This window comes from Oncorhynchus kisutch, linkage group LG4 (assembly GCF_002021735.2).
Source record: "Oncorhynchus kisutch isolate 150728-3 linkage group LG4, Okis_V2, whole genome shotgun sequence".
NCBI lineage: Eukaryota > Metazoa > Chordata > Actinopteri > Salmoniformes > Salmonidae > Oncorhynchus > Oncorhynchus kisutch.
Window position 1 is genome coordinate 36,545,970 of NC_034177.2, and position 16,200 is coordinate 36,562,169.

The following is a 16,200-nucleotide window of genomic DNA, read 5'->3' on the forward strand; positions in this document are numbered from 1 at the left end:
ATAATTAGGCACTCTGGTGTTGGTTTTTCTGGTGACCAGCTAGTACTGGTTATCAGCATATCAACTTCACCAGCATAAGTTGTACAGTTGCCATGGCACTCTATTGGCAGCCTAGGCAGAGAGCCCCTGTATATTTTGTAAATATGGAAATATTTAAGTTTTTTTATTTATCAATTTACTTTCTTTTTGTTTTTGAATACCACATTAGTATAGATTTAGTCTGGATAAACAAACAAAACATCCTTCCCAAGATTTAATTGCAAACCAGCTTTTGAAAGTCGGCAAGTAAATAATGCAAGCTGTTTTGATTTCAGTACATTGGGATGTTTCTACGGTCTCGATCCAAGAGTGGGTCTACAATACAGTGACAAGTAGGCAGTGAGGAATTCATTGCTCAAGAGTATTTCTCCGAAGTTATGTGTTGACTGAATCCTGCATGTGGAGCTAAAATAGAAACTGCATCTCATTCTACAAGTGTCCTACCACTACAGAGAAGACAGACGTGGAGACTCTTTGAGCTACCTGCCTGCCCCTGAACGACCTGATCTAACTGCTCAGCTCCTCCTGTTGACCACCTGCACCTCCCTCTGCTCAAACCTTGTGCTATTAACTGTCTCTTTATCTGTTGGAGGTGTGAAGTAACGTACTGAGAACTTAGTAGTCCAGATCTTCTGCATACTCACATCCTTCATATTATTTTAATGATGTTTGTTTTGTTTTTAAAGTGTTTTGAGATACTTGTATGTGCCGTGTACTGCAATTCAGCTTTAAGCTGCTAAGTATGGCCGAAATGTGTTTTTTTTAAATCACAACGAAAGCTGATTACCAGCAAAACCAGCACTAGTTACCATCATATGCTGGTCTAGGCTTTTTTTCAGCAGGGGTGTTTTTGATTTAGAGAACGTCATTCAATGAGTGATAAGCCTACACATTTTTTTAAACACTTACAAAAGGGATTCACAAGTATTTTCCAATGAACATACTAGTATACCACAAACACATGTGCGATACATACGTAGCTTGATTCTAAATGGTATGCTAGTGTGAATATTGGAACAGGACCAATAGTCTCAGGGAAACATCTAGCTGATCTCTTTCCTTTGAATCAGCTGTTGTTTACCCTTTGATAAGGCACGTCCTGGGGTTCCTAAGCGGAGGCTCAGTTGTCATGAAGACAGGTGTGTGACCTCACCTGCAGGTCTCTAGGCCATGGGCATGAGCCTCGATGACCTGTTCCCTGCTGGCAATGGTGATTCCCAGGCTCTCACACAGCTTCTTGGCCAGGTCCAAGGTCAATGAGTAGCGATCTGGTCCTTCCACGTGGAACACTCCGGCATGGCTGCAGCTACGAGATTTCACTGTAGCCGAGGGAAGGCGGAGAAGGTGGGAGAGAGGTTAGTTTTGAGGAAATTCGCCTGTGAGACACTGTGACTGCATGGCGGCCATTTTGTTACTATGAATTTGAAAACTATCATATGTCGACTTCATCAAAAGACTGAAAGAGCACAAGGTGGAAGAAAGGTTACTTTTCAATATGTCTGAAAATACTAGGCATTGCTCTTGTCAGGTTAGGTGGTCAGTTTCTCACACCTAACTAGGCACAAGACCAACTGGTGACAAACAAAACAGATGGGTCAAACAAATTCATTTCCCACTGGCATTTGCAATAAAGTTGGTATTCACAATCAAGTTTCCATCACAATTTTCCCTTTGCTCTTGGCAGGTCAGGTGGTCAGGTTCACACAACGTACTAGACACACGATCAACTGGTGACAAATAAAATAGATGGGTGAAACAAATTCATTTCCCAGTGGTATTTGCAATAAAGTTAGAATTGTAATCACAATTTTGGGGTAACAAATGTATAACAGACATGAGAAACACACCACAGGGCACACAAATCAAATCAAATTGTATTGGTCACATACACGTATTTGCAGATGTTATTGCGGGTGTAGCAAAATGCTTGTGTTTCTAGCTCCAACAGTGCAGAAATATCTAACAAGTAATATCTAATCATTTCACAACAATAGACACAATACACTGGTTGAATCAATGTTGTTTCCACATAATTTCAATTAAATTATGTTGAACCAACGTGGAATAGACTTTGAATGACGTCTGTGCCCAGTAGGATTTAAAACCTCTTAAGGATCTGACCCTTTTTTTAAATTTTCATCTAAAATGACACACACAAATCTAACTGCCTGTATCTCATGACCTGAAGCAAGGATATGCATATTCTTGATGTCATTTAAAAGGAAACACGTTGATGTTTGTGGAATTGTGAAATTAATGTAGGAGAATATAACACATTAGATCTGGTAAAAGATAATACAAAGAAAAAGCATGCGTTTTTCTCTTCTTTTTTTTTGTACCATCATCATTTGATTTTGGCCACTAGACTGCAGCAGTGTATGTGCAAAGTTTTAGATTGATCCAATGAATCATTGCATTTCTGTTCAAAATGTTGCATCAATACAAATGTGCCTAATTGGTTTAATAATACATTTTCAAGTTCATAATTGTGCACTCTCCTCAAACAATAGTATGATATATTTTCACTATAATAGCTACTGTCAATTGGACAGTGCAGTTAGATTAACAAGAATTTAAGCTTTCTGCCCATATCAGCTATGTCTATGTCATGGGAAATGTTTTTCTTACTTACAACCTCATGCTAATCACATTAACCTATGTGTCATGTGTGCTCCCTCTCTAGCCTCTAGGTCACCAGGCTGCTCGTTATGGCGCACACCTGTCAACAGAACTGTATGAATAAGGCTTGAAATTACTTACATGATTTATAAATATGATCAAATTATAAAATGGCTAACTATAAGATTGCCTTCCTTAGAACTGTACAATACATATTTGTATGTTTAGTGTTAGAGAAAATGTGCACATTTTCTAAAGGTCTCTCTTGATCGAAACATCTGCCCCCACCACTGTGAGTCATACAGAGCTCGAGCTTGGCTTCCTGAAATTGTTAGGAACTCGCCTTTCATTTCATATTAATCTTTCTATGAATCAATCTCTGAATGTTGTAGAAATCACTCTCTCCTGCTGCGCTACAATGTAAGGATTGTAGGTATGTACTTTGTCACTGGCTGATTTTACAGAACCACACAGGTCCTCTTAACAGGGAACTTTAGATGTTGCTTTATACTGCTTTTATATAAAACAGGTTACATTTCTACTTGTAAAGTAATGGAACTGAATACTTCGTTACACTTTGTTGAATAGTCTTGGTAAATACTTATGAACCCAGTAGCTATTTCTTCTAGTCTATAACTCAACAGTAACTGACAAAGATGGGATCAGTGGGGACCTCACTGCAGCTCTGGCATACTAGTATTTACCCAGGACTAACATTACCGGAGTACCCCTATTCATGGATTGCATGTTTCGTCACAATATTGCTTTGGACGTTTGTGTTGTTCTGAGCATTCTGATCAATGCATCATCAATGAGTGTATCACGATTTCCGCCGAAGTCGGCTCCTCTCCTTGTTCGGGAGGCATTCGGCGATCGACGTCACCGGCTTTCTAGCCATCGCAGCTCCATTTTTCATATATCCATTTGTCTTGTCTTGTTTTCATACACACCTGGTTTTCATTTCCCCAATCAATCTACTTGTATTTAACCCTCTGTTTCCCATCATGTTTTGTGTGTAATTGATTTCATGTCAAGTGATGTTCGTTAAGCGCTTTACTTTATTGTTCCGTTTTTTGAGGGCATTTGTTTTGTTGTGCTCTCGGTTTGGAACTATAATAAAGTGTTCTTTATTTAAGCATACTCTGCTCTCCTGCACCCGATTTCACCTTCATACACACCCTGACAGAGTGCCTATGAATATTTCATCAAAAGTGCGTTACAGTGGCTTGGAATTACAATGCCATTCAAAAGGGGTCAAATAATTTGTATGGAAAACTTTTAAAATAATTTTGATGTCACCATATTGATTTTAGATGCAGTATAACTGTCACCCCCTGATATGTTTCATCTGTCTTGTCTCCACCCCCTACAAAGTATCTCCCATTTTTCACACATTGTCCCCTGTGTATTTATACCTGCATTTTCTGTTTGTCTGTTGCCAAATGGTCTTGTCCATCAAGTGGGGCCAGCGTCTTTCTCTGTGTTTGTTCCTATTTCTGGTTACAACCTGTTTTGCCTGTCCTGACCCTGAGCTTGCCTGCCGTCTCCCAGCTAGCAAATCAATCAGTTCCGGGGAGCCAGAACTGATTGAATCGGCCCGGAATCGGGTGAAGGACTCAGCCAGAAATCAAAGCGAATGACTGCCCAGAATCGGCCCAAGTACATCGCAGTTTCTGTCTATCGGAATTCAGCCGACTTTGCCGGCATCTTACCAGAATCCCCCCAGAAGCAGCCCAATGTGTTTTTAAATAAATGTAAACAAAATTACCCTATTTAGTTATTTTAAATATGACTAATACACATTTTATACATACAAATTATACCCATTCACAATTTTTATATTGTATTTACTTATTTATTTTTTACCCTGTTTTTACATATCCAATTGACATGTCCCATTGCTGCAACTCCCGTACGGCCTCGGGAGAGGCGAAGGTCGAGAGCCATGTGTCCTCCGAAACATGACCCGGCCAAGCCGCACTGCTTCTTGACACAGTGCACGCTTAAAACCTCTTTGGGCTGAGATCCCGCTAACGGGATTGATATGACAACAGCCAGTGAAAGTGCAGGGCGCCAAATTCAAAACAACAGAAATCACATAATTAAAATTCCTCAAACATACAAGTATGTTACACCATTTTAAAGATACACTTATTGTTAATCGCACCACAGTGTCCGATTTCAAAAAGGCTTTACGACGAAAGCAAACCAAACGATTATGTTAGGTGAGTGCCTGGTCACAGAAAAACACAGCCAACTCCTAACTCCACCTCCTAACTCCATGGGATTTGTCCATCCGGTTGGATAACCTGCTGGTCACCGTGAATGTCCAGAGGGGGCTCTGTTGGTTCGATCATCCAGCAACCCTGCTCCGGTGCCCATGGAGTTAGGAGGTGCAGCGCATAGGGAGACGGGATGAGGGGCCATCACGTGCGCCATCTGTGGCCGCAGAGGACACACGGCCAGTCGGTGCCTTGTTGGTTCCTCTGGGAGTCGAGGCAACAGGCAGGGCACTCTGGCATCAACCCAGGTGAGTTTGCACCACACTCATCCAGAGTCCTCTGTTGATCAACTGTTTGTGCCTGTTTGTTTCCCTGAGGATTGGAAAACTGTCAGTGGATATGTCAGTGGATTTCTTAACAGATCTTCCTCTCTCACAGGGAAATACCATGATCCTGGTCGTTGTGGATTGTTTTTCTAAGTCCAGTCGTCTCCTCCCTCTGCCTGGTCTCCCTACGGCCCTATAGACTGCGGAGGCCCTCTTTACCCATCTCTTCCAGCACTACGGGGTGCCTGAGGATATAGTGTCGGATCGGGGTCCCCAGTTCACGTCCAGAGTTTGGAGGGCATTCATGGAACGTCTGGGGGTTTCGATCAGCCATACCTCAGGTTTTCACCCTGAGAGTAACAGGCAGGTAGAGAGAGTCAACCAGGATGTGGGCAGGTTTCTGCGGTCCTATTACCAGGACCGGCCGGGGGAGTGGGCAGCATTAGTGCCCTGGGCCGAGATGGCACAGAACTCGCTTCGCCATTCCTCCGCTAACCTCTCTCCCTTTCAGTGTGTATTGGGGTACCAGCCGGTTCTGGCACCATGGCATCAGGGTCAGACCGATACTCCTGCAGTGGACGACTGGTTTAGGTGCGCGGAGGAGACATGGGAGGCCGCTTGTGTCCATCTCCAGCGAGCTGCGCGTCGTCAGAAAACAAGGGTGGACCGTCACCACAGTGAGACCCCTGTGTTCGCACCGGGGGACCGGGTCTGGCTCTCGACCCTTAACCTGCCCCTCCACCTGCCCTGCCGGAACCTGGGTCCGTGGTTTGTGGGGCCATTTAAAGTCCTGAGGAGGGTGAACGACATATGTTACAGATGAAAAAATCCCCCTTATTATCGTATTAACCCCTCGTTCCATGTGTCTCTCCTCAGGCCGGTGGTGGCTGGTCCGCTCCAGGAATCTGAGGTACGGGAGGTCCCTCCTCCCCCTTTGGACATCGAGGGGGCCCCGGCATACATCGTTCGCTCCATCCTGGATTCGAGGCATCGGGTGGGGGGCCTTCAGTACCTCGTGGAGTTGGAGGGGTACGGACCGGACCGGTTGAAGATATTTTTGGATCTAGAAGATTTATGTTAAAAACATCCTAAAGATTGATTCTATTCATCATCACCGTTTGACATGTTTCTACAGACTGTAACGGAACTTTGGACTTTGTCTGGACCTAGTGCTCGCGCCTCATGAAGATGGATTACTGGGTTGAACGCGCTAACAACAAGGAGGAATTTGGACATAAATTATGAACTTTATCGAAGAAATCAAACATTTATTGTGGAATTGTGTTTCCTGGGAGTGCATTCTGATGAAGATCATCAAAAGTAAGTGAATATTTATAATGCTATTTCTGACTAATGTTGACTTCAACATGGCGGATATTTATTTTGCTGGTTTGGTCTCTGAGCGCCGTACTCAGATTATTGAATGGTTTGCTTTTTCCATAAAGTAAAAAAAAAAATCTGACACAGCGGTTGCATTAAGGAGAAGTCTATCTTTAATTCTGTGAATAACACATGTATCTTTTATCAATGTTTATTATGAGTATTTCTGGAAATGGATGTGGCTCTCTGCAAAATCACGGGATGTTTTGGAAGCAACACATTACTGAACGTAACCTGAGATTTTTGGATATAAATATGTACACTTTTATGCTTGTGCTTCTAGTTTCAACAGAGCAAACTGCTAAAGCAACACTCGAGTGGTTTAAGGGGAAACATTTAAATGTCTTGGAATGGCCTAGTCAAAGGCCAGACCTCAATCCAACTGAGAATCTGTGGTACGACTTAAAGATTGCTGTACACCAGCGGAACCCAACAAACTTGAAGGAGCTGGAGCAGTTTTACTTTGAAGAATGGGCAGAAATCCCAGTGGCTAGATGTGCCAAGCTTATAGAGACACACCCCAAGAGACTTTGCAGCTGTAATTGCTGCAAAAGGTGGCTCTACACAGTATTGACTTTGAGGGGTGAATAATAATGTGCGCTCTCTCAAGTTTTCTGTTTTCTGTCTTATTTCTTGTTTGTTTCACAAAAAAAAAAATTTTGCATCTTCAAAGTGGTAGGCATGTTTTGTAAATCAAATGATGCAAACCCCCCCCAAATGAATCTTAATTTCAGGTTGTAAGGCAACAAAATAGGAAAAATGCCAAGGGGGTGAATACTTTCGCAAGCCACTGTAGGCAGCAGCCTCTCTGTCTTAGTGATGGCTGTTTAGCAGTCTGATGGTCTTGAGAATGAAGCTATTTGTCAGTCTCTCGGTCCCAGCTTTGATGCACCTGTACTGACCTCGCCTTCTGGATGGTAGTGGGGTGAACAGGCAGTGACTCGGTTGGTTCTTGTCCTTGATGATCTTTTTGGCCTTTTTGGCCTGCTGTAGCTGTCCTGGAGGGCAGATAGTTTGACCCCGGTGATGCATTGTACATACACCACCGTCTGGAGAGCCCTGTTGTTGTGGGTGGTGCTGTTGCCATACCAGGCGGTGATCCAGCCCGACAGGATGCTCTCAATTGCGCACCTGTAAAATTTTGTGAGGGTTTTAGGTGAAAAGCCACATTTCTGACTTTGAAAGGCTCTGTTCCTTTTGTGCCTTCTTCGCCACACTGTCTGTGTGGGTGGACCATTTCAGTTTGTCCGTGACATGTATGCAGAGGAACTTAAAACTTTCCACCTTCTCCACTGCTGTCCCATCGATGTGGATGGGGGGTGCTCCCTCTACTGTTTCCTGAAGTCCACGATCATCTCCTTTGTTTTGATGACATTGAGTATGAGGTTATTTTCCTGACACCACACAGGAGACGCGAGTGTGCTATGGGACAAGGACATCCCTGCCACCCACCCCTAAACCGGACAACGCTGGGCTAATTGTGTGCCGCCCCATGGGTCTCCAGGTCGTGGCCGGCTGCGACCGAGCCTGGACTCGAAGCCAGAATCTCTAGTGGCACAGCTAGCACTGTGATGCAGTGCAGTGCCTTAGACCACTGCGCCACTCGGAAGGCCCGTCGTCTACAAACTTGATGATCGAGTTGGAGGCGTGCATGGCCATACAGTCAGGGGTGAACAAGGAGTACAGGAGGGGGCTGAGCACGCACCTTTGTGGGGCCCCAGTGTTGAAGATCAGCGAAGTGAAGATGTTGTTCCCTACCTTCACCACCTGGGGGTGGCCCGCCAGGAAGTACAGGACCCAATTTACACAGGGTGGGGTTGAGACCCAGGGCCTCCAGCTTAATGATGAGCTTGGAGTGTACTATAAACTGAGGGATCAAACCCTGAATCCAGTTTAAATCAAATCAAATCAAATGTTATTGGTCACATACACATGGTTAGCAGATGTTAATGTGAGTGTAGTGAAATGCTTGTGCTTCTAGTTCTGACCATGCAGTAATATCGAACAAGTAATCTAACAATTTCACAACAACTACCTTATACACAAGTGTAAAGGAAGGAATAAGAATTTGTACATATGGTTGAGCGATGGCCGACCGGCATAGGCAGGATGCTGTAGATGGTATAGAATACAGTATATATATAGTGGGCTCCAAAATTACTGGCACCCCTGACTGGCAATGCACAAACAATACTTAAAAAAATATAAACTATATAATTATGGAGATAAACTCAAAATACCAACATGTGAGAAATACTGTACTTTATTAATGTTTCAATGGAATGGAATGTCCTTGATGATCTTTTTGGCCTTTCTGTGACATCGGGTGGTGTAGGTGTCCTGGAGGGTAGGTAGTTTGCCTCCTGTGATGCGTTGTGCAGACCTCACTACCCTCTGGAGAGCCTTACGGTTGTGGGCGAAGCAGTTGCCATACCAGGCGGTGATACAACCCGACAGGATGCTCTCGATTATGCATGTGTAAAAGTTTGTGGTGTTTTTGGGTTTTTGGTGACAAGCCAAATTTCTTCAGCCTTCTGAGGTTGAAGAGGAACTGTTGCGCCTTCTTCACCATGCTGTCTGTGTGGTTGGACCATTTCAGTTTGTCCGTGATTGGCTGACAGCCATGGTATTTCAAACCATATACCACGGTTTTGACAAACCATTCATTTTTACATTTTTATTTTTACTAATTATGTTGGTTTATAATAGCAATAAGGCACCTCGGGGGTTTGTGGTATATGGCTATTCCACGTTGTGTCATGCCTAAGAATAGCCCATAGCCATGGCAGAGTGTATTTGCCATATACCACACCCCCTTGGGCATTATTACTTAGGTATATACAGACAGCAAAAAAACCTCAGTGAATACTACAGTAATGTAAAAAAAAAACACTACAGTGATTACTATAGTATACAGTGCCTTCGGAATGTATTTAAACCCCTTGACTTTTTCCACTTTTTTGGGGGGTTACAGCCTTCTTCTAAAATGGATTAAATAGATTTTCCCCTTATAGATCTGCACACAATACCCCATAATGACAAAGCAGAAACAGGTTTTAAGAATTGTTTTGCAATTTGTTAAAAATGAAAAACGGAAATATGACATTTACATAAGTATTCAGACTCTTTGCTCAGTACCTTGTTGAAGAACACTCTAATTGGGCAAATGTAGCACATTTTTTGTTGTCTGAGGGAGGGAAATGGTGTAAATTAAGAGGGCTCAATGTGTTTTGAAAGATGAGATGTTGATGATTATTATAAATATCGCTTTGATGTCAAACAAGCAAGCCAAACAATGCATACTGCTTTCATGTCATAAGTTATATTAGTCCCACTGTTACGCCAGTGTGACTTAGGACTTCTAACCCTGTTTAAACGTTGTGTGTTTGATCTACAGACTTCTGGGTTGTACAATTTGTCTGTGTGATTAACGGGGGCTGACCAAGATCGGTGTTTGTGAGACAATGGAGGATTCCGAAGAGGCCAGGGGCTGGTTCTTTTTACAAAAATGTCGTAGAGTCAGAATGGTTTGAGCTACAACATATTGAAAAGCTGAGACTCTAACGGGCACGCACGTGTAAAGTTTTTTGGTCAATGACGCTCACAAGCTACACTAGAGTCGTTAGAAGGTTGAGGGGTTCTTCTGCCTAGAAAATCCCAGGAAATCCCAGGACATCGTGTCTTTTAGTTCACATAGTTGCTGTCACAAACTACAAACAATTATCACTAGTTGGATATTCATTTTCCACTAAGCAACATTTTATGTACTTACAGCATTCATATAAATTCCTTTTTTATCAGGTTTTTGCCTTTTTGCCTTGACAATTTTATTTCGACATTTGTCAATATAACTTATGAATGCAACTGTTTATGTCAAATTGTGTTGTGTTATACTTGTAGCTCTGGCCGTCCTGAAAAGAAAATGGCGAAACACTTCAAAGTGAGGCTAAATATAAGCACTGGATATACAAGTAGAAGAAAGAATTACTGAATGAAAAGCCAATTTTTGCTGGGGTCTGATAGGGTTACAAGATGACGTTGCGTCATACCCTGGGTTGTTCTGAACCTATGTTTGTCTATTGTGACAAAAATTTGCCACAGAATATATCATGTACTTGAATATACCCACTGGGCACAGACATAAGTTCAAGGTCTATTTCATGTTGGTTCAACATAATTTAATTGAAATGATGTGGAAACAGCTTTGATTCAACCAGTGTGTGCCCAGTGGGTATGTGCACCAAAATGACCATCTGTTTCTCTGAATTGCCTTGTGAATGACTGACATTGTAAGATCCTATTTTATAACTTAGGTAGTCATATTGGTAATAGAACAAGCTTTCAAATGATGACTACCTGACCCAGATTGCGATTTAAAATCTATCCCAGATTTTCCAGTAATATTTGTATCATGTTACTGAATGTATCCAGAGTATTTTCAGATTTCATTAACAACAAATGTGACGAACAGTGTAATGTTTGGATTCAGTCTGGTGTCAGTCCGGTGTCAGGTGAACTGTCGTGTCCTCAACTTTGGTGTAATAGTTTTCCCATAATCTCCAAAATGTTCCCTTTAAATTTCTACTATGCTTATGCATATACTTTTAATATTCTTCTTTAAGAAACATTTCAATTTAGCCCTATTGTCATGATCTGACCTTTATTTCCTTTGTTTTGTCATTATTTAGTATGGTCATGGCGTGAGTTGGGGTGGGCAGTCTATGTTTGTTTTTCTATGATTTGGGGATTTCTATGTTTCGGCCTAGTATGGTTCTCAATCAGAGTCAGGTGTCATTATTGGGGCGGCAGGGTAGCCTAGTGGTTAGAGCGTTGGACTAGTAACCGAAAGGTTGCAAGTTCAAATCCCTGAGCTGTTGTTCTTCCCCTGAACAGGCAATTAACCCACTGGTCATTGAAAGTAAGAATTTGTTCTTAACTGACTTGCCTAGTAAAATAAAGGTAACATTAAAAAAATAAAAAATAAAAATTAGTTGTCTCTGATTGAGAATACTTATCCTTTGTTTCACTGTTTGTTTGTGGGTGTTTGTTTCCGTGCCTGTGTTTTTCACCACACGGTACGGTTTTGGGTTTCGTTCGTTCCACGTTTATTATTTTTGTATTTCAGTCATGTTCATGTGTGGTATTTCTTATTAAAAGAACCATGGACTCTTACCACGCCGCATATTGGTCCTCTGATCCTTCTCGCCTCTCCTCTTCGGAAGAAGCGGAGGAAATCCCTTACACCTATCCATATAGGCCAATTTCCATGAGAATAAAAGGTCAAGGATTTAAACATAACTTCACTCCTTTTGCAAACATGCCCTGTTCTTTGGCCTGTACCTCACAAACATAGAGTTAAAACTTCCCTAAACACAATATAAAAACTGCAAATACAACAACACACTTAACTAGATGACATTATGTAACCTATTGTTTAAATACAATATGGCTAACATTTCTCTGTGATGTGCCCCTCATTTTATAGTACAACAACACTATCTCATTGGATAAAAGGGAGAGTTCTGCGGAACTATCTTCTGGCAGAAAATAACGGGCTGAACTGCAAATGAACAGGATGTGGTGCGCCCACACACAGAACCACACACACAGAAACACACACACAGCAACAAACAGAATCATTATCATATCAAGCCTATCGTATAGGCTTCCGATCACTTTTCCACAGTTAGTTGCTAAAATGGTGAACAGCACATTTGCATCTGGGTGAGAATCTATTCTGTGACACAATCATACAGTCTTGTGACATACCGAAATAAGAAATGGGAACTACAGTATTGGGGCAGCCGAGTGGGAATTACCGTGTCTCTACCTCGTCTCTTTCTCAGTTGTGCACCGGGGCCTCCCACTCCTCTTTCTATTCTGGTTAGCGCCAGTTTGCCCTGTTCTGTGAAGGGAGTAGTACACAGCATTGTACGAGATCTTCAGTTTCTTGGCATTTTCTCGCATGGAATAGCCTCATTTCTCAGAACAAGAATAGACTGATGAGTTCCATTTTGAGCCTGTAATCAATCTCATAAATGCTGATATTCCAGATACTCAACTACTCTAAAGAAGGCCAGTTTAATTTCTTCTTTAATCAGGAACACAGTTTTCAGCTGTGCTAACATAATTGCAAGAGGGTTTTCTAATGATCAATTAGCCTTTTAAAATTATAATCTTGGATTAGCTAACACAACGTACCATTGGAACACAGGAGTGATGGTTGCTAATAATGGCCCTATGTACGGCTATGTAGATGTTTCATAGAAAATCTGCCGTTTCCAGCAACAATAGTCATTTACAACATTAACAATGTCTACACTGTATTTCTGATCCATTTGATGTTATTTTAATGTGTTTTTATTTAAAAAACAAGGATATTTTCTAAGCTTTTTTTACATTTACATTTGAGTCATTTAGCACATGCTCTTATACATTTTCTTGAATCAGCAAAGTCAGTGCTAGCAGAAAAAACGAGTGTAAGAGTGTAAGAGTTATTTCACAGTGCAGTTGGGATTTCACCTCCAGAAAAGGGCCTTCAGAGCTCTAGGAATAGTACATATATTTATCTTCTGAGGAAGTTTGTAAAGATAGTCAGAATAAAATGGATAGAAATATTAGATCAATATGTCTATAGACTGCAAAAGCATGAACATCATGAGCACGCACACACACTCACGTAGGAAATCTCACCCCAGATATCCTATATTATGGTGCTTGCTGATACATGATTACCATAGCGACAGAGACAAACATCAGTTGCGAAAGATGTGGTTGAGCCGCTCGCTTCAATGCCTGTCTTCATCTATCTCTGTTTGAACCTCTCCCTCTCTCCCTCCATCTATCACTCTTCTCATGGGTTTGGCTATACACAGCTTTGATCATCAATGGACATTGAGTTATCCAGTTTAAAGTTTGTTCTCCCTCCACATACTGTAACATCAATATTCTTAGAGTGTCAGGCCTTATTGTCTACAGACTGCAAAAGCATGAACATCATGTGCACACACACACACACACACACACACACACACACACACACACACACACACACACACACACACACACACACACAGGATATCTCACCCCAGATATTCTATCTCCATGGTACTTGTTGATATAGGATTACCAATGGCAACAGGCACAAACATCAGTTGCGAAAGGTGTGGTGCTAGCGAGAATTGTGTTGTGTCTCCAGACTGTTGGGCACTGGCAGAGCAACAGGTCACGACGATCAGTGTATAGGGATAAGAAGGACCATGAAAGCAATGGGTCCCCCTAGTGCTGAGCCACCCGCTTCAATACCTGTCTACATCTATCTCTGTCCAAACCTGTCGCTCTCCATCTCTCTCTCTTCTCATGGGTTTGGTGCTACAATTCGTCTACCGCCCTGACACATCCAGAGATGACACAATCTCTATTGCACTGCACACTTCCCCCACCCACCTGGACAAAAGGAATGCATATGTGAGAATGCTCTTCATCGACTACAGCTTGGCCTTCAATACCACAGTGCCCTCTAAGCTCACCACAAAGCTCACAGCCCTGGGACTGAACTGCTCCTTATGCAACTGGGTCCTGGACTTCCTGACGGGCCCCCTCCCAAGTGGTGAAGATAAGCAACATTAACTCCTAGACACCCTATTCTCAACACAGGGGCACCACAAGGGGGCATCCTCAGTCCCCTCCTGTACTCCCAGTATACCCACGACTGTTTGGCCTCACACAGTTCCAACTCTATCATCAAGTTTGCTGATGACAGTAGTAGGCCTAAATGGCAACAATGATGTGATGGCCTTACAGGGAGGAGGTAGGCACTCTGATGGCGTGGTGTCAGGTAAAAAACCTGAACGTCAGCAAAACAAAGGAGCTGATTGTGATCTTCAAGAGGAACCAGGTCGGGCATTCCATCCTTATCAACTGGGCCGCTGAGGAGAAGGTCAACAAGTTTATTGGCTTGCACATCTCTGAGGAGCTGAAATTGTGAAATCACACAGACACCATGGTGAAGAAGGCATGACAGTGACTCTTCAAACTCAGGATGCTGAAGAAATGTGGTCTGTCCCCGAGGGCCCTCACAGTGTTCTACAGGAGCACCATCGAGAGCATACTGTCGGGCTGCATCACACCCTGGTACGGCTACACCACCGCCGCGGACCGCAAGGCTCTAAAGAGGGTGGTACGCTCAGCCGAACACACCATTGGGTGCACACTGCCTTCCCTCCAAGACACCTACAACACCAGTTGTTGCAGGCCAAGAAGATCATCAGTGCTAGCATAATTGCAAAAGGGTTTTCTAATCATCAATTAGCCTTTTCTCAGCCTCCAGTATTTGTGCTGCAATAGTTTATGTGTCAGGGGGCTAGGGTCAGTGTGTTATATCTGGAGTACTTCTCCTGTCCTATTCGGTGTCCTATGTGAATCTAAGCGTGCGTTCTCTAATTCTCTCCTTCTCTCTCTCGGAGGACCTGAGCCCTAGGACCATGCCCCAGGATTACCTGACATGATGACTCCTTGCTGTCTCCAGTCCACCTGGCCGTGCTGCTCTCCAGTTTCAACTGTTCTGCCTTATTATTATTGGACCATGCTGGTCATTTATGAACATTTGAACATCTTGGCCATGTTCTGTTATAATCTCCACCCGGCACAGCCAGAAGAGGACTGGCCACCCCACATAGCCTGGTTCCTCTCTAGGTTTCTTCCTAGGTTTTGGCCTTTCTAGGGAGTTTTTCCTAGCCACCGTGCTTCTACACCTGCATTGCTTGCTGTTTGCGGTTTTAGGCTGGGTTTCTGTACAGCACGTTGAGATATCAGCTGATGTACGAAGGGCTATATAAATAAATTTGATTTGATTTGATTTGATTTTAAAATTATAAACTTGGATTAGCTAACAACGTGCCATTGGAACACAGGAGTGATGGTTGCTGATAACTATGTAGATATTCCATAAAGAAATGTGCAGTTTCCAGCTACAATATTCATTTACAACATTAACAATGTCTACACTGTATTTCTGATCAATTTGATGTTATTTTAATGGACAAAAAATGTGATTTTCTTTCAAAAACAAGGAAATGTCTAAATGACCCCAAACTTTTGGAATGGTATTGTATATATATTTTATAGCAGGCTATCATCATAATTTTGTCTGACATGCCCAAAATGCAGACCTGTTGATAGAATTTGACCCTTCGCAACAAGCAGAGTTTGACAAGTGACTACATTTTGCATTGAATTGTGGCTCATACTGTATCTACCCCAGAAGTGATCAAAGTTCTTCACTCGTTCCCTCGAGCTAAATCGAGGGCCGAGGGGGCAACGTTTGTGAATTGGACCTCCACTTAAGATGACAATCAAACTGCATCCGGTTTCGACTGGGATTCCCAAGTGGCTAGCGCGAGGGCTGAGGTTGTAGAAATAACATGTTTGGACTGCAGCCATGGCCACTTTGATAGTTGGTTTTGAAATGTAGGCCTGAATTTGTCAGACAGGACAGACGGAAGCAACTGCTGCTGCACCTGTGGCGGTTTCTAACTCTCCACTTCCTACCAGCTCATCGTCTTCCTCCCCTCGGGAGCCTCCCGTTATGAGGAGCATCCTGGGAGGTGTCGTGG

The 16,200-nt window shown here is 42.8% G+C and overlaps 1 protein-coding gene across 1 annotated transcript in view; it reads right to left on the bottom strand.

Moving 5' to 3' along the window:
* The window catches only part of LOC109889490 (CD44 antigen-like), a 45,425-nt gene that overhangs the window by 14,025 nt on the left and 15,200 nt on the right, over positions 1 to 16,200 (bottom strand). Inside the window, exon 2 of the mRNA XM_020480940.2 lies at positions 1,193 to 1,358. Coding sequence (XP_020336529.1) covers positions 1,193 to 1,358 — 166 coding nt within the window. The remainder of the gene's footprint in view (positions 1 to 1,192; positions 1,359 to 16,200) is intronic.